Source organism: Zonotrichia albicollis, chromosome 1 (assembly GCF_047830755.1).
Source record: "Zonotrichia albicollis isolate bZonAlb1 chromosome 1, bZonAlb1.hap1, whole genome shotgun sequence".
Taxonomy (NCBI): Eukaryota; Metazoa; Chordata; class Aves; order Passeriformes; family Passerellidae; genus Zonotrichia; species Zonotrichia albicollis.
Genome location: NC_133819.1, coordinates 31929893 through 31953691, shown reverse-complemented (window position 1 = coordinate 31953691; position 23799 = coordinate 31929893). Strand labels below are relative to the sequence as shown.

Sequence of the window (23799 nt, the reverse complement as noted above, 5' to 3'; positions counted from 1 at the left end):
TGTATGGTCAATACAGTGAACATTAAAAGCATTATTTTAACATATGAAACTTCTGGAACTCCCGTGGTCACTAGAAAATGGGAAAAGTTGGGAAGGTAAGAAATAAAACTACAAAGATGTGGACATTCCTTGGACACACCAGTCATGTCTGTCAGAATAGGGTCTGCAGTCAGTATCCAGAGGATCATGGACATTGAGAATTTGAGGTGATGTAGGAGATGCTACTTTGACTGAGGAATGAAATCCTATTCCATGGTGTTTGCTAGGTGGACATGGAGAGCAGCATAGCTTTATGTATTTTTGAGAAATAAAATTGTGTTCCTTACTTGTTAGCAAAGTTCTTCTCATATCTCTGTATGAGTTCCAACAGCTCTTACTAATTAATTAGTTAAGCCCTTGTTAAGTTGAAAATAGCACTGTTGTTGTGAACCTGAAATCAATCTGGTTACTGATTTTTTTTCAGTATGTATTTTTTCCCTGCTGGTTGAAAGGTGAGGTATTTTAGGAGACTTTGCAGTATCTTACACTTTTACTGATGAGGTTCTTTGTCTGCAACTGGAGATCTTCTAAAAGGTCTTTTATCTCTTCAGTCACTTGCTCAAGACTAAGGCAACGTGGAGAAAATCTTGAGATTCCTTCTTTTTGTTTGTTTTGTTTTGTTTTTTAAGTAGTACACACTGGATAGGGAAGCAGAGACTTTAGGATTTTTGCTTTTTGGTACTAGGTGTGTATTGCTGTACTGGAAAGGGGACATCATTTCAGGCATCAGTTGTGTCACACTGAGTTGCACCTGTCTGGATGCAGGGCTTTCTGGCCATGGAGGTGTGTGACTGTGCACTGTCTCACAATTCCTCTTCTGGAAGCTTGTGTGTAGTATAAACAGCAATAATGTTAATGATGGTTGTAGTTACACGTGCAAAACCAACATACAGGGTCACAGGCTAAAATAGTTCATGCAGAAATCTTTGAATGTGGAGGCTAAAGCAAACCTGGTGACTTAGCTCATGCATGTGATCCTTGTTTCTTAGAAGGGAAAGGGAAGGATCTACATGCAGATGCAGAAAAACTGTAGAGAAAATATTTCCTAGAATTTCAATCATGACAATGTCTTCCCCCAAAATTAAAATTAAGGTTTATTTATGTGTTAGTTTACAGCTAGGAAGAGTTATGGGAGTTAGTGGGAGACATCAACTCAGTTTAAAATGCATGCAAATGTGAGGAAAGGTAAAGTAGAATATTTGCCATTTTAAAAGTCTTAATCTGATGAACCTATTTGTTATTATTTTGGATAAGTGATGATGGTGTAGTGTGCTGTCATGCTTCAGAATGTGTTATGCTGACCTAACCAGGTTTTATGTAATAGCCACAAGTGGTGTTTTAAATTTTCCTGTTTATAGACAAAATAGTACAAGAATTTTGCCCTCTTGCTTGGTACACAGTACTAAGTAAGAGTGTTTTTGCAAAGAATATTGAATATTGACCAGTCTGTAAATTTAAACAGGAGCATTCTCTCCTTACGTGTTTTGCATAAACATAATGATAAAACTTGTTTTAGTAGGATAGTGCCTGAATTGACTTAGACCACTGATGTGATGCCTTAGATTAATGTTTGAGTTGTCAGGTGTGCTAAGGCACTGCTTTGTTTTGTAGACAATATACAGAAATGTGTTAGATGATGTGTATGAGTATCCCATTCTCGAGAAGGACCTGAAAGAATTCCAGAAGATACTTGGGATGCATCGCCGTCAGTAAGTATTGATTGTGTCAGTGATCAAGTCTTCTTTTATTATGAGTGTAATTTATTTTTGTTGCTATCCTTCTGTAATTCAGTGAAGTGATGATAGGCATATTCAGTTTTACAAATCATCTCTTCTTAAAACTAAGGCTAGATTATTCCATTTTTTCTGATGCTTGTTGGGCAGTGTTTGTGACTCAACACTCACTCCCATCAATTTCACTTGGGATTACTTACAGACAGAGCAATAGTTTGTGAAGAAGCTGGCAAAAATTCCCTCAGAAGTTGCAGTCTGTGACTTCAGATGGTACCTTCATGCTCTCTGCAGTACTGAGAAGCAAATCACTTGGAATAGTCATCTCTGAGTTATTATTTTACTATTAAATATGACATCTATTAAAAATATTTCAGTGGCATGTTTTTCCAACAAATGGAGGTTGTTTCCATGGTTTGGCTATTGGAGAAGTGGGAGGAGCTGTGCACTTGAGGATGACTCTGACTGCTGTGTTTACCTATTCCAGCAGCTCATGAGCTGGCAGCCTTGCTTTTCACTATTATTTTATTATGCAAGTCAAAGGAAAGTTCTTTGGCTGAGCCAGATGCCTTTAGTTTTTCCTGAAGAACCTCTGGGGCCTTTCTGCAGTGACCATTTACTGTTAAAAACTTGCTGATGTTGTAAAGTTTGTTATAGCTAAAACTTCCTTTTCCTAAGCTTTGGCTGGAAAGAATAATTGTGATTTTCCTTTTTGTTTCAGCACTGTAGATGAGTATTCACCTCATCGAAAGGTAATGCCAACTTGATTGTTGCTGATAGCTAGTTAACTTACCATCTCACTTTTTTTTTTCCCTCTGCCCACTTCTCTCTCTTTTCTTGGCTTCTTAACTGAGCACGACTGGTGACCAAAAACATTACAGGACACATCAGTGAGTTTAGACCTGCAAAGCTGCTTAAGGAACATTTTTTTTTTCCTTTGAGTGCATCCTGGATATCAGCAGTGTGAGCTAACCTGCAGTGGTTGTGACAGTGTTAGCATGCTAACAAGATGCTTTGAGATGTCAAAATTCAGGAGAGGCCTGGGAGGGTGCCCCCACAGAGCTAGAGGGAGGTAAGCTGGGCAAACCAGGCTGAACATAGACATTCACGTGGATGTCACATAAACAAAGCAAAGGGTGGATTTGTTGTGACAGGGACAGACAAAAAGAGAGGAACATGAATCTGTCTGTCTGACTGGAGGGAGAAGTTGCAGCCAGAGAAAAGTTGGTGTACAGACTGCTCAGAGGTGAATTGCTGTGTTTGTCAGTTTTACTGGGCTGATGGTGAAGTGTGTAATAAGCTTAAAATGTTCCTGCAAAAATGTGGAAAGCAGAACATGAGATTGTAGTGAAATTGCTAAATAGGCTGATTGCTACATGGGAAATGTATATAAGAAGTGTGTAAGAAACGGGCTCTGAACATGAATACAGAAAACCTTGAATTGTGCAGGCTGCTTAGCCTTGGCATGTCCTGCTTCCTCCAAAATCCCCACCTTGGCCATTATTTAGTAAGGCAACTCCCAGTTTACTGCTCCAAGAAAGGGTGGGTGTACTTCCTATGCAGAAACCTTTTGGCCAGACATATGGGTTAAATGCTGCATTCTGTGAATTACTGCTTTGTAAACAGCAGGGATGCAAAAAATCTCTGATTTTTTTCCCCTTTGTTTCTTTTCCACTCCTTCACAGAATAAGACCTTTTTCCCCCAGTTCAGTGTAAAGGAGAACTGGCTGCAGCACAGAGGAACTGTGAATGAAACAGAAGAAAGTGAGTATAAATGAAAGAATGGAGGGAAAGCTGGAAAGCTATACAATTGTTTCAAAAGGACTTCAATGCAAATATTCTTTAGTTGACATATAGCTTTTGAACAAGACCTTAAGGACACAAAAGAAGAAATATTTGACAAGTTTTCCTTCTTCCTCCTGGTTGGCAGGGCTCAGCAGTGCCATGATATTTCAAGGGGTTTTTTTCCCTGTCCGGTTCCTCCAGCACCCCTGTCACAGTCCTGTGCATGTCCCAGGTGTGCTGGCAGCCCATCCACCAGGCATTAGTTCTGCTCCAGTTCATGCTCTTGGTCTCTTGACCTATATCTTGGCTGTGAAAGGTGAGTGAATAAGCCTGTCACATGAAATGGGCCAGGATCTGCCAGCTCTGTGAACGTGCCTTAGTTCCTTCTCTGCTCAAAAACATCTCTGTGTGGAGTGTGAGGTGCCACTTCACTTTAATGCCAGCCATTTCCAAAGGTAATTCCCTGCCTCACCATTGGTACTGTAAGGCAGTGAGGCTGTCGCCCTCCTGCAATGCCTGAGCCAGGAAGGAGGCAGAGAGGAGAACACTGTGTACACAAGCAGGGAACGGCAGAAGGACCTCCTACCTGGCTCTTTGACAGTAGATCTTCATTTCTTACTGGGAACAAAACTCCAGAAGTTCACTTGAAGTCAGTGTATTTTTAGTGCTCATTTGTGACAGAATAGAAACTGAGCTCGTTCTACGCCAAGTCAAAAGACTTGTACAATGTGTGCTGCTGATAGATTATCCTCTTTTTGTGCTTCAAATGTAGGGGGTTTTGAGGTTTATGATACCAAGGCTTCTTCTAAAAATGTTATTTGTGGATGTGAACCTCCACACTCATTATGTTTTTGAAGCTGGACACAGCTTGTGGGTGACTGGAAAGGAAAGGGTGCTGGTGCAAGGGAGGGGACAGACTGTGTGACTGTGGTAGGACAGCCACCAGGACAGGACCCAGCAAGGCCAGTCCTGACTGAGTTAAATTGCTTTTGTTTCACTGCTTGAGAGCAGAAGCCATGGATTATGATGGGATTGAAGGAATGAAATAGCCAGAGTGAAGTTGGGGAAGGGAGAGACAGATGCAGAGGGTGGACATCTAACATGTGTGGTGGATTGCTGTCTGATTGATGGTGCTTGTGGAGGATGGGTCTGCCCAGCTGCCCTGTGCCACTTGACCAGATGTGTTTTATCCTCTGTTGCAACCATTACCAGGGCAGCTTGCAGCCCATGGCTACTTCCTCCCTCTGGCATTCCCTCCTTCTGACAGAGGAGCAGCACAGGCTCCTGGAACAGATGATGTGGTCCATCCCAAGAGATACCATAGATAGGATGTTGGAAGGGTGTGAGGGGAAGAGTCACTATGGTGGTTGTGCATGAGCATCTGACCTGTGGGTTGATTTAGTTCACTGTCAAAAGAAGGATAAATCAATAGCCCATTTATAAAATGACATTGCTGTCATTGTCCCTTTGCAAATGATCAAGAGGACATGTCAAACAAATTCACTGTAAGCAAGGTGTGTCAGTTTGCACATGGAGTCCAAATATTCCTATCAGATTTTTTAAAATTTATTTTTCTACCTCGTAATTTAAAGTGCAGTTGGATGTCTCCATCTTCATGATGTGTATCTATTCTGATAAAATATTCTGCCGTAGAATGAGCATCTCATTTACTCTCTGTCAGCAGAGACAGGTTAAAAAGGAATTATAAAATCAAATGGCTTTTTTTCCCCTCAATGTTTCCCCTCAATAATCAATGTTAAGTTCCTCCTTCATTCTCATATTCATTTTTTCTTTACTACAACAGGAAAAAAACCCTTTTCTCAAGGATAGAGTTCTTAACTGCTTCTGGCATAGTCTTCACTAATGAAAGTGCCCTGAAGCCATGAAGATCTGTAGGACAAGCAAAGAGCTATTGCTACATACATCTGTCAATAAAGATAATAAAAAAAATATAACAGTTCCTGAGAAGAAAAGTTGTCCTGTGTTGGCATGGTAGCAGCCTGTCTAGCATAAGAAGTGCTAGAGGAGAAGGAAATTGAAAGTTTAAATGAGCACTGAAGTGAGTGTGAAACTAAGAACTGTGACGATTCTGATTAGCAGATGTAATTTTCAAAATATTTATGCAAGTCTGCAGCTCAGTTTCTTCCACTTAAGTATGGCAGCCGTATTTCAAAGAACTAGCTAGGGCAAACTCTGCAAAAGATGTAAACCTAAAATTCTGGCAGGCAGAAAGAGTGTACATCCCTTTTTGTAGCAGAAAAAAGTGATTGCTGAGCTGACCACAGCATTCCCAGAGCTCAACCAGCTCATGGACCTCAGTGGAAGTAGTGAGCCCAGTGAGTTTCTCCAAACCAGTCCCATTTATATGTGCTGCTTGTGATTCAAGAAATGAGTTGTCAGAACTGACTGTATGGCAGTTTGGGCCATCTCTGCTGGTGCTGAAATACTCTGGCAAGTAGTTCAGATGTCTAGACAGATAAGCTATCAGGAATGGTTGAAAACCTGGAAGCAATGTTCTTGCAAAGCTTCCTGTTCCATGTAGAAATGGAGGTCCAAAATAATTTCTGCAGCAGACATGAAGTAGACTGAAAGGGCAGTGATTTATCTGAACCTAAAATGAAGGGAGAAAAAATGGCAACAGCTGAGTTTCAAAGAAGATAGGCAGTGAAGGAAGTTGTCTGTGACAAATCCTCAGGGTAGGAGATCTTAAATAGATATTGCTGTGGGAGCCTATGTTTCCATTTGCCTGCCTCTCTCATTTTTCAGGGAGAGGAAGTGGAGAGGGGAAAAATGGTGATGTTTCTGCTTAGTTTCATGTCCTTTGTGTCAGGGTGCAGTGACTGCCCTTCCAGCAGCAGCAGCCGCCAGCCAGCTGAGGCATTGCTGTGGTGGGGTCTGCAAGATTGCTCTTTGCTCTGTTCAGGTATCTCTGCCCACAGCTGAGCATGTCTTTGTTCCTTTGTGCAGTTTTCTGCCGTGTGTATATAACAGAGCACTCCTATGTCAGTGTGAAAGCTCAAGTGTCAACTTCAGCTCAGGAGATTGTGAAGATCGTGGCAGAGAAGATCCAGTACCCGGAGGAGGAGTTGGCGCTGGTGACAGTCTCATTCTCTGGTGGTGAGTAACTTCCCTTCATCTGACTACTCACCTTTTATTGCATCAGGTAAGGGAGGCCTGGCATTTTCTGATGCAAGGATACAACTGTTCCTCTGGGGGCCCACAGCTGGGTGACCAGGGGAACAATGAGGAGCTGCTTCCCAGAGACTTGTTTCCATGGCAACAGCTCTTTCTTGGGTACTGTGGGATGTAGCATCTCCTGGCTGGGAAGGGAGTGTAAAGAACTCTCAGTCTTCAGCAGAATTGCAAGGTTTTATTTCTTTTTCACAGATGAATCTCCTATTTTGGAATTTAAATTAATTTTGAAGGCAATGAGGCATGGTTTGCCTTGAAAATGGAGACGGGAATAGCAAATACTATATGCATGGCTGTTTCCTCATTTATGGCATAGGTAACAAATATTCTTGAGCTGAAAGGAGGAAGACATGTATTTGCACAATTAAGATACTGGAAGCAATCTCAGCAATATTTTGTGAGCAGCAACTGACATCTTTTGCCTATTGTTTTAGTGTTAGTCATTAAATAGAAGGGCTTATTGTCTTTTTTTAAGAAAGGCTATAGTGATCGTGGAGTGTTACTAGGGACCAGCCAAAGTCCCAAGATCTTCTTTGATCTTTGGCAGATCTCAAGCTCCTTGGTCAGATTGTTTTGATCATTGTGGTGTTTTTTGGAAGTAATTTAACTAAGTGCATAGAACCGTGAAGCTGGATCTAGAAAAGGACTAAGAGTGTAGAATATCTTGGCAGTATTCTCAGATAACATTAGTTGGTGTTGACCCCCTAAGACAAAGGATGGGTCTTTTAAGTTACAGCACTCATTGCTACTACTTTGTCAGTCTAGTTAAATGAAATACACACAAGTGCTGGCTTGTTCTGTTTGTACCTTTGATTCAGAACTGGAAGGTCACTTTTCCTCCCCCCATGCGAAGCTCAATTAAATAAACCTATTTTTGAGTGCACTGATGTGTGTGTCAGGGAGATGGTGCCCTGCTCTGATTGCTGAGACCCTGGGCACAGAGCAGCCATTGGGAGCATCACACATGAGTGTCCTGGCCATCCAGGCTATATCACTTTCAGGCATATTCTTTTTACCCTTGTGTGTGCCCAAACTCACCTTCAGTGCATTTCACAGCACTGAGAAATCGCTCTGCTGCTGTTGTTTTTCAGGTCTTTCTCTCCCGTTCAAGAGCAGGTCAAGTTTTGCTCTGATAGCAATAAATCTGGTTCTAACTGCCTGCTTAGCTAAAGAAAACCAACCATTCATAAATAATGAAACACACTATATTGGTTCCCAGGAAAGCCACAAAATGGAAGTGGTTGCCACTTGGTTTTCAATGAGAGACAGTAAATAAAATGCAGGTATAGTAGGAAAGCCATTTGTACATGATCTTTGTAACCCCTAAAATGTTATTTAGTTACATTGCCTGAGTTAATTTGAAATACAACAATATCAGTATTCTTATGCATCCTGTACTGCAAGTAATAAACACCAACCTGCTCTGCTTTTTTTTTCTGCTTTGTGTTTTCCTACTTGTGTGACTTAGAACTGTTTCATCCACTTGGAGGGCAGCAGTATGAGCATTGGAGAACCTGTTTTTATTGTAGTACAATAATGGATAAGCAAGCTCTTCATTCAAAATTACCTTGAAAAAACATAATTATAGTTCAGCTAATGTATCTGTGCATCAATGGATAAGTGAGCATGGATAAAAGGGAAAACTATCTGAAATTATATTTGGCTCTCAGACTTCTCCTGGTTCTGCTCCTCATGGGCAATGCAGAGTCCAGGGTACCTGTCAGTGTTCTTGGTGTAGTTTTGGGTCTACCTTGTATCTGGTCTCCAGAGGATTACTTGGAACCCTCAGGAAGTGACAGTTTTTGCAAGGCAGTTTTTAAGCTGTATTTGAAGTTTTGCTTTATTTTTCCCCCCGCCTTTCTCTAGTTCACTCAAGATTCCACAGAGCTGAACCAGCTGAACTCTGGACTGGAGAAAAAAAAAGTCCTTTCTGTTTGCTACCAGTGTCCTGCTCTTTTACTCAGCTATTTCCCAAATTATTTGCTCTAAGTCTGGAAGAATTACTATAAATGCTGTGTTACAAAGGACTATGCAGCTCTGCTCCATGGGGTGAATTTCATGGTGATAGAATCCTTTAAACTTCTTTTCCTGCTCACTGGCTGTGGCTACTGATTTAATCTCCACCCCTGGTTTTGTCTCCAGTGACACAGAACAGCTCAGTGTCTGGAGGCTGAGACACTCTGCTCTTACAAAATTCACTACATTTATACTAGATACACTGGGCTGAAATTAAATGCTCTTTAAGGCATTGCAGGCTAGACCAGATGATTTCAGTGTTTCTTTCTGTTCTATGTGAAATGCAGTTTGAAAGCAAAAGCAGGAAGCTTTTGTGCTCTAGTCCCTCAGACATATCTTGTCTTTATATTGCCTGAGCAGGGTGGAAATGATTGGTCCCTACAGAGACTGAATTTGATGCTTAGTTACCTTCTAAGAGGTTGATGTGGCTTCACAAATACAATTGTACCTTTATTTCTCATGTACAGCTTTTATTCCTGTTCTGAAACTTCTGGGTTTTTGCTATTTTTACAGAAAAACATGCGCTACAACCAAATGATTTGGCCATCTCAAAATCTTTGGAGTCATCCAGTCGTATGTTTGTATACCGAAAAGATCTGACTGATTCTTTGGTAAGGATTGATATTGTATATTTCCCATTTTTTGTTTGTCTGACTCTAAATCAAAACCTTAGTATTCCTCTCAGAGGGTTTTTGCAGTGCAGAATTTATTTTTTGCTTCCCTAGTAAAGCTTACTGAGCTGCTCTATTTCTTAAAAAAAAAATCTTTCATTAACAGCAGTTATTTGACTGAACAGTAATGGAATTTGTTCATCAATTTTAAATAAACCAAAGCTTCTGTGCAGCTTAAATCTTGCAATCTACATCAGCCTGGGGAAGCTGACCTGTGTTTGTACCAGAATGGATGGGATGAGGATTATTCAGGGCTCTTGTGACTCTTTCCTCCCCTCCCTGCCTTGTGCCTCTGTGGCACTTTGGCTGGTACATAATCATTCAAAGTGGTGAACAAATTCCCTGGAATTACTACATGTGGAAATAGATGTTGTGTGAGTTCCACAAGACCCATCAGTGTCACCCCTGTGTTGTGGCAGCTGGTGTGTAGAACTGGGAGTGTGTTCTCCTCCTTTCCTTATGTCTGTCTGTCTCTCCATCCTCTTGCTGACACTGGGAATGTCAGCAGATTGAGAGGCAGCAGATCTCTCTCATCCTTCCCTCTGTCTTCAGGATTGCAACCTCCCTCCCTCCATGCTTTCCCAAAACCTCAGTGAGGCAGGCATGGTCAGGCACTTTGGTGTTCCAGTAGTTTTCTGCTAATTATGCAGATGTTTCCAGAAAGAGTAGGGGCTGTATCACAGCTGACTTGTGCATGTTGTCAGTACTTCTAGGATCTGTGCATTCATCCTCAGGATGAGAAATATCTATTTACATTTTGTGGGATCAATGTGCCCTGAAGAGCTGACATGCCACTATCATTGTAATCTGTCATCCCCATTATCTCTGGCTTTTGAGCCATCTCTAAAAATGTGAATATTAAGGGAAGGTTTCCAGTGTAGACAGGTGATAGCCAATCTAGTTTCATTAGTTACATAATAAGGATTTCAAAACTTGCTGTATCTGAAATATAGCACCAAAGTAATGGCTTAACTGGTAAGAATAATCTTCCATTTTGGCAGATGGTTCATGTGCCAAGTTTCAGACTGATGAGGTTAAAAAAGCCAAGAGAAATGCAAAACTTGAAAATCCCAGCTAGTAATTGAAATGTCAAATTACCCTGAATGCCAGCAATACCACAGCACTCCACAGTAATATACTAAGTAACTTTTATGAATCAGAACTCACAGCATTTTACTCTTTGCTGATTACATTTGGGGTAGATTAATCATAAAATATATGGATTTTTGTTATTTGTAAAAGTGGACTAGAGGGCAAGTTATGTGCATTTATTCTTAATCCAATGTGTTTTTAGAATGATTTTATTTAGATTTTATTTTCTGATAGTTTGAGGGATTTTATTTTCATTATGCTCTCTGCTTGGCCAGTGTTTTATATTCAAGGTTGAGAGAGAGAAGGAGAGAGGGAAAAAGCCTGACTCTCCAAAGCAAATCATTGATCCTATTGACCCATTTCCCATTTCAAGCTATTTATTAAAGAGGTTATAGCTCCTTCATTTTGATTAGTGGGGAAAAAAGCCCTCAGAGTGCACTTAGAGAAGATTACCTGCTCAGCTCTGTTTGGTACCTTAGTCCAGTAACTGTTTCATTGCAGAACCTTTGGCATTTCTTGAGGAATTTGTTTTGCTCTTGTCTGTTCATTTAGAGCCCATTTTCTGAAAATGAGGAATTGCAGCAAAGATCTGTGAGGATTTTGGGAATTAACACCTGGGATCTTGCCTTAGAACTAACAAACTTTGACTGGAGCCTCTTCAATGCAATTCATGAGGTAAGAAGCACCACATCCACTTCCAGGTATATTACTGTCATGCAGCATTGCATCACTGTGGTGGATTTTGGAGCATTGGTACTCCTGGTTGCTTGCTTCACTGTCATGACAACATGATTTGGCAGCTCTCAGTCGTGGTCACAGGTTCAAGAGTTACCCTGCAGTCCTTGAGACTGAAAAGAATTGTCAGAGGTTTGTAACTTTCCTGTGTTTGGGCATCTCATATGTTCCCTGTATACCTGATGTGTTCTATTGAGATTTGCCTCAAAAGAGTAGAAGACCATGATTATGTTCTAAAAACTTTCTCTGTGAATGTGTTACAAATGCAAAATGTCCTATGCACTTGATAAAGTTTCAGTAAATTTGGGACTCCACAAATAGTTGTCTTTCATATCACTTTAGCCGCAAAAGAATTCACAGCTTCAGCAATTCAGATGGTCACATCACTGTCCCTGTTCTTGTTAGGCTGCAGTGAGATGAAGAATACTGGACAAGCTTTATTAAATGAGATAATAGTGCACTTCAGGGCCCATTGGGTTGTTTCAATGACTTTGATAGGTTGTGGTTTGGGTTGCTGAGTAAAATACACAGTTAACAGTAGAAAAGCTCTCTTGAAAATACCATTTACTGACAAGCATGTTGGCTTTCTGAGAAAATGAATGTGAAATTGCCTTGCTGTTCACCAGATGCTTTCCTTTTCTTTCATTTTTGGTTTTTTATTCAGTTTAGGCACTTTAAATTTGAAACTGGCCATGTTTGGGTTTTGTTTTGTTTTTTTTACAGAAATCAAACCCACACCTCTATTGATTAAAAATTGGCTAATACAGAAACAATTTTGAATAGAAATTTTTCAAATTCTGCAGTGGTTTGATATGGTTGATTTTTCATACTGGAACAGAAGTGATGAAATACAGAAATAGGTTGTTTATGTCTTGTACCTGGCTACAGCCAGAAATTGAACCTTGGGAATTCTAACAAGAAGAGCATATCTTGCAAGATTTCCAGTCCACCTGCCTTCTGTAATAAGTCTCTAGATTTTGCTAAGCCAAACCTGAACCATTTGTGATTTGCTCATGGATAATGAAAAAATAACCATTTGTGACCAAACCTTGTTTCAAAAACATAGTTTTAAATAATTTCATTTATATTTAAATTGTTTCTATATCCCTACTGATGTTGTCAATGTCTTGCAGCAAGAGCTGATATACTTCACGTTCAGCAGACAGGGCAGTGCTGAAAACACCGAGAATCTCAGTCTTCTGCTTCAAAGATGCAACGAGGTCCAGCTTTGGGTCGCCACCGAGATACTCCTCTGTAGCCAGCTCTGCAAACGTGTGCAGCTTGTGAAAAAGTTCATCAAGATTGCTGCCCAGTAAGTTGCTGGTGTTGCAACAGAAATCCTTGAGTTCACATGGTTTGTTTGGCAAGAAGTAGGTAGAGAGGCAAGGAAGGAAAACTAATTCATCATCCTGTGTTTTGATAGTGTAGTTAGCATTCCTAAATAAAACAGTCCATAGATAACAATGCAGAGCCTGCTCAAAACGAGCATGGTGGAGTGTGTGCTACTCAAATCTCCCTTGGGCAGCTTAGCTGCTGTGTCTGCAGTGCCAGCTGCAACATCCCTGATGGTGCAGAGATAGCTCCTTTTGAGCTGAGATAACCTGAGGACCTTATGACAGAACTATTTTGGCAGCAGAACAGTCACTCATGACTAGATAGAGAAACCAAAACATTCTGTTATAAACTTGAAAGTCCTGCCTCTAGAGAGGAACCTAACTGCAATAAGCTGTTGCCCCCTGTAATCCTCTCTGTAGTACTCTTTCACTTATTTTTCATGTTAGATTTGACTTTCACTGTTACTGGGTAGTACTGGCATTTATTCTATGTCTTGCAAGAGCATACAAATATATACTATACATAGAGCCTTCTTTTCTCTGTAATCACTCTTTGTCTTAGTAACCAAGGAAATGGAAATGGAGAAATTTAAATATATGCAATCATCCTTCTCACCTCTCTCTCCACTTTCTGGTCTTCTGCAATATTTGAATATGCATGGTTGTGGAAAATGTATAAATTGTTCCCTTCATCAACTGGGCTGATTTAATTTGCAAGGCACTTACAGAGGACTGTTCTCTGCTGAAGCAGTGCCTTTAGAGAAATTAATTCTTCTAATCTAATCTAGTGTAACTCATAAATGTGATCCGATTTAGTTTGCAAGTTGTGTGGTATCCAGTAATATGTTCATTTCTTACCCTACCCATGATCAAAAAATGGTTGGTTTCATGTGGCTTGCTTGCACCATTGTAGCATTAATTTGCACACCAGGAAAAGTTTTGTGTCAGTCCTACATGAATAAGAGTATATTTGTTACCAGACTAAAGTGTTGCTCTATTTTAATGGATCCTATTCTGTTAAGTGAAAAGCCAAAGTTATGGAGACCAAATACAGTTGTCAGTAAACAGTAGACAGGCTCTCCCCATGTATTGCAGAAGCACCCACCACTGGAGAATGTAGGTGATGAAATAAGAGAATGTGTAGTTTTCACAGGATTTTTTTTTGTCATAAAAGCTGCTTTCTAAATGAACACCCCATTGTATTTCATCACTTCTGGAAGAGTTGATGAGAGAGGAGCAATTAGGGTGGAAGGATGGTGTGCTAAACACATCATGAGACAAGCCAAGCAACCCTCCTGCTGGAGGCTCTGTTTATGACTAAGGCAGAGAGGGAGGGAACTATGGACAGCGCTGGCTGCTCCCTGTTCTCTGCTCACTGGTTCAGCCAGGAATCTTTGTCTGGTCAGGAAACCACCAGGACTAAGATTTCATGTTCATCATCTGTGTGCTTTGCTGTTGAGGAACGCATTTTACACAAGCGTGTCAATACATAAGGGAGACAGAGTGTTTGGAAAACAAATCCATTCACTTATTTTGATGAGTAGTCTAAAAGAGAAGACAAGCGGTTCAATAAACAAAATTAATTAGCATGTTTTTAGAAAAAAAACCATCCTGGGGAGTTAAAGAAACAAGTCAATGTAAGGGTAGAACAAAAAGATTACAAGAGCAGCCTTGTTGCTCCCCAAGCTAGCAGTGTCTGGCTGTGAGAGACATCCCTTCTCTGCACAGCTGGCTGTGAGGAGTGGGTCCCCCCAACAGACAGCTCATGCAGGCTGCATTGGACACCTTCCTTGGTTTGAAATGAGTTGCCTTTGGGAGCTGCCTGGCTCTCATGATAAAAAGAATCTAAGCAACAAAGTTAGGATTAACTGCAAGACAGCTGAAGTGAAGTGAGAAATACACTGTCTCAAGATAGTACACAGTGATAAGGGCAGGCTTTATAAAGCTTGTAACAACTTCTGGCCATTTTCCAGGCTAAGGCCTTGGCATGTACGGATGATAAATCCCAGTGAAGCCAGTGGAACTTTAAATTGTCTTAAAAGAGTATTTGCACTCTCACATACAAATGCACCCATATATTTATATGGTCTCCAAAAATCTGCAAGACACAGGGCAATATTTTTCTTTTAAAGGACTCAGTATTACAGGATTTCAAGTTTCCTAATGAACTAGAAATAAGCATGGTCTCATTGTATACAGTAAAATGTCAAAAAATAGAGGAATTGAGCAAACTGGGACCTGTACTAGAACCAGTACTAGCTGTAAGTGGTTTGTAGGCATATGTAAATTGAACACTAACCAGATTTTCAGACAATAAAAATGATGAGGGATTGCAAATGCACTGGAGGATAGATAGGAAAAGAAAAAAAAGAATTATCTAAGGAGTCTAGTGGCATGTGCAAACAACAGTAGGATAAGATTTAATTTAGATAGATGCCAAGTAATTCAGCTACAGAATGCTAATACTGAGCTGAAGAAATAAATGCATGATTGTAAAGAACAGCACTGTGACAGAGGTCCTTGGGTGATAAAAGATGACAAATTAAAAGAAAGGACAAAATGTGATGCTGTTCCAAATAAATAATTTGCTGTTTGTTTTATGCTTGCATAAGAATGTAGAACAGTAATTATATTTCTTCTTCCCTCCCCACTGTCTCACTACATGAGAAAGTAGTGAAGGAAATAAGAGTTAAATATGAGTTAAAATAAATTACATAGAATTCAATGAAGGATAATAACAATATGGAAAAGCAAATTGCAGGCCACAACTACAAAGAGAAATTGGAGGAACCTATGTTGTACAATTTACAGAAAAGATGAAAAAGAAGATGAAAATATTTATTATACAACAGAATAGAAGTCAAGGAGTTATTCTGTATGGTAAAGGACAGCTGGGAGTAACTTGAACATTGAAAAGGGAAAATTACTTTTGACAGCAAAGGGAAAAAAATTAACCTGCCAACAACAGGGTTGATGAGACAGTAGAACGTTTTCTAAAAAACTTCTTAGAGACCCCATCACCTAGACTGCAGGTGGTTATGAGAGGACATTTAATGAGTTCATTATGTGGAAGATGATTGTATGTTAGTGCTGAGGGGTGAAATGAGACTCAGTAACCTAGGATACGTGTGCATTCCATTTCTTGCTGATTCTGAGTACAAAAAAATCATATTTTCATTCCTCAGCTGTAAAGCCCAAAGAAATCTGAATTCATTCTTTGCAATTGTTATGGGTCTCAACACTGCATCTGTCAGCCGGCTGTCTCAGACCTGGGAGGTAAGACACATCTTTATATCTTTCAGACACTGTCAAAACCATTTTGCACAAATGCTGAATACTGGTGAATTACCTTTTCTTTCTGATTAATATTTTTTCATGCTGAAATCAAACATGGAGGAAATGTTGGTGGAGAAAATTCTTTGTGACCTGAAACCTTAGATATGCAGGTATTAAAAAAAAGAAACCACTTAAATGTCTCCTTCCAGAGTTTTAAATAAGAACAAAGCATGGAGATCTTATCCCCTTAAAACAAAATGAATTATTCTAGCATTTTAAGTAGATGCCAGAACAGAAAGTCTTACAAAGGTGGCTCCAAACAAGCAATACCTTATTATGGAATGATTTAATTAAGAAGCCAAAACAACAAAGTAGAAATAAACCTTCTTTTGTTGTCTTTCATCAGTTTTATTTTTGCAGCTGCTCATCTTGAACAAATAAGTTAAGAAATGAGCCATGAAGAAGGAGCATACTGGGGAACAGAGATTATTTGCTTAAAAAGCTACTGGTTGCTACAGAGAGCATGAGTGTGTTTAAAGGAGGGTCCCACTGGGATCTGTATTTCTGTTGTGATTTTTTTGTTTCCCTTTGTTTCCATCCAAATGGCATACTGAGTTACAGTATCTGCAAGTTTCCTGTATCTGCTGATGATCCAAATACTGGGGAAGGAGAAATTGAGCCTGGTGGGTCGAAGCCTTATCCCTCCTTCATGCCCTTAACACCACAGGTGGGCAGGACTCCAAACATACCAATCTGTAATACAGAGTGACAGAGAAGGGCTGTGATCTCCTGCCTTAGAGATATGCTTGAGCACCAACAGCTGGGACCAGAGGGCCACTAGAGACTTACAAACCTGTCTGACACTGTCCAGAGCAAAGTCTGCCCCCCCAGCTGGAACCACACATAGGGAAACATCACTTGTGTGTCTGAGGCTTTGACACACACAGAAACAAGGACAGTGACTGTTTACAGGGACTCAGATATGCAAGGAAGAGCTGACTTCAATAAGAGATAAAGTAAAAGTTTTGGAAAAACTACATACCTGAGGACAATGATACAGGACCCTTGCCTCTGATATCTCTGAAACACCTCTCTGGGGAGCATTTGCCCTGGCCTCCTGCTAAGTTGCCTTCATTCCATTTCTCTGGGCTCTGGTAGGAGAGTAGAAGAGACCAAGTATGGTCTGAAAGGCAGTGAGACAGATCTCTCCTGCACAGAGCCACGCAGAACTCTGCTCTGTGCTGAGGCCTCTGGAGATCATGCATTGCCCCTGGACTTCTCTCAGGAAGAGCAGAATGTGTTGCTTGTCAGAACAAAGAGTGCCTCTGCATATGTACCACTGTAAATATGTCACGTTTCTGTGTGTAAAATATTTATCAAGTCACATCCTTTCTTTTTTTTGTTTGTAAAACTTCATTGCACTGGAAGTTTCAAAAGCAGAAGGTTATTTGCATTAGTAATGTGACTTCTTGAAAGTAGAGCAATGTTTTTAAATTAATTATAATTACTTACACATGTAAATGAAAGAACCTAAATTTAAGCAGCCATTTAGACTAAATCATATTGGCTCTGCACTTGATTTCTTGAACAAGTAGTGTGCTCCCAAGTATATTCTACTTTTTTTCCTACAGTATCCACTGCTTTAATAAGCCTCACTTTCCTCTATTTAAGATAGAAAAAAATGCAATTGCAGTTCCATGTTCAATCATTTTAGCATTTTAATCGTACACATCCACTTAATCTAATTGTTCTAAATCTCTTTTCTCTTGGTCATGTCACTGTGGCTGTCAGGATCTAAGGACAAAGACAAGACAGGATTTGTACTAAGAGGGGATCTGTTTTACTAGACTAACTATTATGGCTGGAAAAAATAGGCAGGCTTTAAGGTCCACACACCATCCTTCAAGTCTGAAATACCAGCATGAAAATTTAAATTGCAAACAATTGCTCTGAGTGTAGTGATGTGAATCCATTAAAGCATTTTAGAGACAAAGAAAGTGAATGTTTGTGGAGTAGAGCAGGTATTGGCATGAGGGGCAAGACAGTAGTTTGTGCCTGGGCTCCCTTAGAAAGTCTTTTATGCACCTCTCTGTGGGATTAGGAGCAGATACCAGAGACAGAGTAATCATTTCATTAAGGAAATGTCTCACTTTGGCACCGGTGTGTGCCAGTATTAACCCTGATCAGCACCAGCATGAGGTATAAAACAGCACCGAGTGTGAGACCTGTCAATTTCTAGAACCCAAGTTCTGGGGCAAGATTGATTACAAGAAATGTTTTAACATGAATGTGATCAGTTTCTGAATTCTCAGCCTGTGTTACTGCATCTAGCTTGATATGGATGTTTAGTCATGGAAGCTGGGGAAGAAAGTAAAGCCAGCTGCTAACAAGCAGTTTCCATGCTAGAAGGATGCAGGTCCCCAAGATGAGGCTGCAGGGCCCAGTTCCATGCTGGCCTTGCACTGAACATGGTCTGTAATGAGGGCCCTGGGAGCTGAGGAGCTGGGGTTAAGTGCCTGTCGGTGCTTTCAGCAGCAGGGATTTCACCCAGAGCAGTCTCATGGAAAAGAAAATGCCTCAGCATTTTTCTGCCTAACTCGAATTCTCTCTTTTTTTTTTTTTTCTTTCCCTCTCTGTTTTCCAACACTTCAGAAAATTCCTGGGAAGTTCAAGAAACTTTTCACTGAACTTGAAAGTTTGACGGTAAGTATGATGTTGGCAGCAGAAGAACATTGCTAGATTTACCTGCCTTCCTTCTTCCTAATTTGTTTGGAGTCTGCCTGTTATTGTCTGGAGTTGGACTTGTCATGTCAGATCTGTGATTTGCTGAAGGCCACGTGGCTCTCCAGAGCTCCAGGGTGGTCTGCAAACATGAAAAGGAGAGAGGCTCTGTCCCTGACAGAGGGAGGAAGGGCAGAGAGAGGCAAATGCAGTTTCACCAGCATCAATTTGGGAGCTGTTCGTTTTCCCTGGTAACTAATCAACCTTTATCTGAAGCAATATGCTGCAGATCAGGAGAAAAAGAGACCAGCTCAAGTTTTAAAGAAACAAATGTCAAAATCTGAGGCTGGAGGGTCTTTGTCAGCATTATCAAAGCAGAATAAACAAATGTTTCCTCTGGCTGTCACGGAAGTGGATGCATGGTAAGATCACTGCCTGGCACGGGGAACAGAAGATGCAGCCTTTACCAGCTGTCATGCTTCTGTACTTGGAGTTCATTATAAATGAATGTGTTTTAAAGAGTCTGTGTGAGCTGCTGTTTACATTGGAAATTGAGATGACTTTTTGAATTGCCTACACAATGCCACAGAAACATGCTACTTTATTTTCTTTGAAAGTCTCCAGCATGCTCCATGGATCTTAAAGCAGTTTTTGTTGGGATTTTTTGTTGCTATTTGGTGATTTTTTTTTTAGTTTTTTTAAAGAAGTTAATCAGCAATACATTCGGGGATACATTTTCTGCTATATAGTAAGGGATTTTCCTAATAGAAATTTGTGGGGAAATTAAAAGAGCAGTCCAAGTGAATCTATTCTGCAGTTTCCTCTCAATTTAGCACTGCTTCATCTAGAGGAACATAATTGCTTTTGTTCCTTTCACTGTTTATATTCCTGTTCAGTTTAGCATGTCAGCTGGCTTAGAAAACCTTTAGCTACCTTGCATCCCAAAGAAACCTTTTATATCTAAATCATGTTCAGATCATAAGCCTGTAATGGATTTAGAATTGCTCTTTTTATAGCCTATTGATTTTTCTGTCTATTACTCAAATTGTTTTGTAGGATCCTTCTCTGAATCACAAAGCTTACAGAGATGCATTCAAGAAAATGAAATCTCCAAAAATCCCCTTCATGCCCTTACTTCTGAAAGGTAATGTTAAAGCTTGGCTGCTCTTCACTGTTGTTAATTAAAATAAGTGATTTTAACCGCCTTCTGTAAGGTAATTTTTCCTTTGGATGCTCTTAAGATGAGTATGTGACAGATATAGTGGTATTGACAAGGCAGCACTTGGTCTGGATAATAAACAACTCCCTTTCAAGACAGGGGGAAGATCCCAATTTTCACACAGGTCTTAAAACTTCATGGTGTCCTGTCAAGTGTGGATAGAGCTGTGTGCTTTTGCTTTGGCCACATCCCCTTCAGTTGGGAAGTGTGGCCCTGCAGGCCCCTGAGCCAGTGGCCATGGTCATACTGCTGCTCTGAGGTGCCTGCTGGGAGATGCCTCCCTCCTAGAGGAGGGGATTTCCAAGTCTCTTATAGGTCTGAAAGAGATAAATAAAATCTTACTATCTAAAATAAATTTTTTTTTAAGTCTTAAAATAAAGTGCAACTACTTGCTAATGCAATGAGCTGGGCAACTAATTAAGTGGCATGTATTTAAAATATTCCATTGTCTTGGAGTCATTAATTATTAATTGCCTAGTCTTTGAACATGGCAAATTCACTTGTTTATTCCTGTGTTCTGAAAGTGTTCTCTTTAGGCTGTTTATTCCGACCTGCTGCTGTGAAATGTTTGAAGGCAGTTCTCCAGATCAGTTAGCGACAGTTTGGGGGCCACCAGACACTTCCCCTCTTTGCACACATCAAAGGAGTTTGCATTAATTCAGATGGATACAATTATCAAGGCTTCAAAATCAAAATTTTTAAAGTGTTCTGGAGTACCTCTTGCCTGAAGACAAAAGCAGCAGACACAAGTCACTTGTAGCAATGATGTTTGCACAGCATTACAATTTGGTGTGTAAGAATGTGCACCTAGACAGCATTTGTATCTTTAACTTGAATTGGAGATAGCAAGAAGACTTTGAAATTAATGCAGTAATGTCCTTCAGTACAGTGGTCCATAAGGAGATGCTGCCAAGGTTATTAATTCCCAGAATATTGCACAATGCAATGGAATTTATTCCATATCAAGCATATTTGTATTAAGGTCATTTCCAAGACCAGTAGAATAGGAATGGGTAACATAGAAATCATTAATAACTTGGCAAATTGGTGTATTTCATCACAATAGGAACAAAAGTAGTTTCAATTTAAAAAAAAAAAGAAAAATCTTAAATTATGGAAAATAACTTCAGAGTGTCCTTTTAAAAGTTAATTAAATTTAAATGCAGAGCTCTCACAGCACACAGACACAGCTTTTGAGAATCAGGCAGATTTTTCAAATGTGTAATAAAATACTGTGATATACCCCTATAACCTAGTTCAGATGCAATTTTCTGCTCCACTGAATTTATCTAGACTCTTAGTTGTTGGCTGCAAAGCAAATTTCTGTTCCTTCTGCCCTCAGAGATACACACATTGCTGTCAATGACTTAAAAAGCTGTGTGAAAATTTCTGCTTCCAGTATAGGTTTTTCATTAGAAGTGATGGACAGTTTTTAACTGGACTGGTACAGACACAAGCACTGCCTGTGTCCTGAAGTCGTGTCCTTTCTGTGTCCCTTTCCCTGGGTGCCCCAAGCAGCCCAGCAGAGGAGGTGCAGAGGGTCCCTCCTTTCCCTCTGCTTTTTGGGATGCAGCCCGGGGGTAGGGGAGGTGCTGGAGGTTTTGGCAGCATGTGCTGTGCTTTGTCCGGGTTGGCATCCTGTCTGTCCCAGCCCAACCCTAGGGGCGCAGGGGCATCACCCCCCAGGAGAGTCCCAGCCCCGGTTTTCCAGCAGCATTTGAAGCCGTTTAGCATTTCAATTCCAAGCAATTACAAAATGCCCCTCAGGCACAGAGTGAGCCTTTGAAATCCAAGGAAATAAATCAGCTTGGCTGCTTTGAGAGAGGGTGAAGGTAGAGGTGGATGGGGGGCCGTGTGTGACAAAGCTTCTCTGCAGGTTTCCTCTCCTGAAATCCCCCAAACCGTGGGGTCCGTGTGGGTATCAGAGGGTGTCCTAGAGATGAGGACATGCTGAGGGCACAGTTTGGCTGCTGGGCTGGAGGCTGGCACCTCTGCTGGGAGGGACCCTTGTTCCATTCACTGTGTGCTGTTCTCCCGCTGGCATCCACAGCTGGGACTGTTCAGGAGTAATGCTATTGGGATGCCATCTCATTCCTCCAGGGTTTTCTGCTCATGGATCTCTGGGGAACCCTGCCATGCAGGAGAGCTGGTCAGGGCTGTGGTGCTCCTGCCTGTGCTGTCAGCAACCTGGAGGGTGCACTACTGAAGTCAAAGCTTCCACTTCCTCAGGGAATCTATTCATATTCTTGGTACTTTATGTCCAAGATAGGTCTCACTTCTGACCTAACACACATTAGAAAAACAGAGAAAATGGCCTTGAGCTACTGTTTTAATTGTATCATAACTTGGCAACGTTTATTTTGCTTGATATTCCCTCCCCCCCAGTTCATTACACTGTGTTCAGTTCTCTTCCTGGGGCCAAATACAGACCTTTTCCTTTTCCTCTGACTTTTCTGTTGCCTTTACAAATTCCCTCCAACAACACTACATAAAAGTGGTTTTCCCCAGGCATGATGCTTATTTCAAGGCTTTGTACTTTGGTGTCTTGTGATTAACCTCTCTGGCTGTCCACTGCTGGGGACTTGTCTTTGGGGAGGACTTCACATTCATTGTCCCACAGAGGGAGATGAAGGGGTGTCAGAGCCATCTCCAGCACCTGGTGGTTCTGCCCCTGTGGGGCTCTGGGCTCAGGGACAGACCTGTCCCAGCCCTGGCCATGCAGGGCCATCCCTCTGGGTGCCCTCCCCTGCTCCCAGCCATCTTCTGTATATTATACATCCCAGAAGTAGCACAGAGCAGGTTTAATAAGAAATCCTTGCCCCCACTTAAAAATACTCTTCTTCTTAACAATATGTAAATATCGTTGTTATCTAATAATCTCTGCATGTCATCATTAGGCCAGGCTTTTGTTTCACTGTTACAAGATATTGTCTCAATCCTTAATGGGATACTTACCTCTTTTTTTTTCTTTCTTTTTGTTGCTGTTTAGTAATTTTATTTATTTGCATTAAAAAAGAGGTTGTGAATAGTAATTGTTTTTCATTTTTTTTCCCCCAGATGTAACATTCATCCATGAAGGAAATAAAACGTTTCTGGATAACCTTGTTAATTTTGAAAAGCTGGTAAGCTAATTTTATCCTTCCTGTTTTTCAAAACATTTATGTTCTCTTCCCTTTGCTTTCCTTATCTTTTAACCTGTAAGGTTTTCTTCTGGCCGAACCACGAGGGGAAATAATCAGGGGTAGAAAAGAGCAAGCAGGACGAAACAAACAAGTCTCTTTCCCCTTCCCTTTTCCTCTGCTCCTCTCTCTTCTCCTTCCTTTCTCCTCTACTTCTGTGTAAAGTGGCTGAACCAGTAATGGCCATCATCACTGCTACACAGTCCGCTCTTCATTTATACCCAGTGAGATCAATTCCTTTGCATCACCTCGTGGGCTGCTTCATATTAGTTAAATTCTCCTGCTTCAGCTTTCTCTGAATTATGTTTCGTTTTTGTTTTTCCCCTCAGTTTTCTCTAGTTTATCACCTGCAAGTGGTATTGTAATTTTAGAGATCTTAAATGAAAGTTAAACTTTTTGATCTATGTTAAATGAGGAAGAAAATAATGTCTGAAGTACAAATTAAACTGACTGTAAATATCACTAGTGTAGTTTTTATGCATAAGGGCACTTGATGATTTATTTTTGGCCACATTCACTCTAGGCATCATATGCATCTGCTCTGGCATGGAATTACTGAGAGAGGTTTGAGTTTGCTAATTTGTGTTGGTTTTTGGTGGTTTGTTTGGTTTTTGTTGTTGCTTTGTGGTTGGTTGGTTTTGTTCAGTTTGGGGGTTTTCTCTGATAACATTTTCATGAACTTGGTCTGTTCAACCTAGAGAAGAGCTCAGTGCAGTCTAGAGCTTCCTCCTGGGGGGAAGAGGAGGGGCAGGCGCTGATCTCTTCTCTGTGGTGACCAGGACAGGACTCAAGGAATGGTATGGAGCTGTG

General features: G+C 40.7%; 1 protein-coding gene across 2 annotated transcripts in view; it reads left to right on the top strand.

Annotated features, from left to right (window-relative positions):
• Positions 1 to 23799, top strand: part of RAPGEF5 (Rap guanine nucleotide exchange factor 5) — a 159782-nt gene that overhangs the window by 126157 nt on the left and 9826 nt on the right. For both annotated transcript variants that reach the window (XM_074537290.1, XM_074537297.1), the window contains exons 14-24: positions 1651 to 1748; positions 2491 to 2521; positions 3455 to 3533; positions 6522 to 6671; positions 9276 to 9373; positions 11078 to 11200; positions 12394 to 12572; positions 15780 to 15870; positions 18523 to 18573; positions 19648 to 19735; positions 22868 to 22932. In XM_074537290.1, coding sequence (XP_074393391.1) covers positions 1651 to 1748; positions 2491 to 2521; positions 3455 to 3533; positions 6522 to 6671; positions 9276 to 9373; positions 11078 to 11200; positions 12394 to 12572; positions 15780 to 15870; positions 18523 to 18573; positions 19648 to 19735; positions 22868 to 22932 — 1053 coding nt within the window. The remainder of the gene's footprint in view (positions 1 to 1650; positions 1749 to 2490; positions 2522 to 3454; positions 3534 to 6521; positions 6672 to 9275; positions 9374 to 11077; positions 11201 to 12393; positions 12573 to 15779; positions 15871 to 18522; positions 18574 to 19647; positions 19736 to 22867; positions 22933 to 23799) is intronic.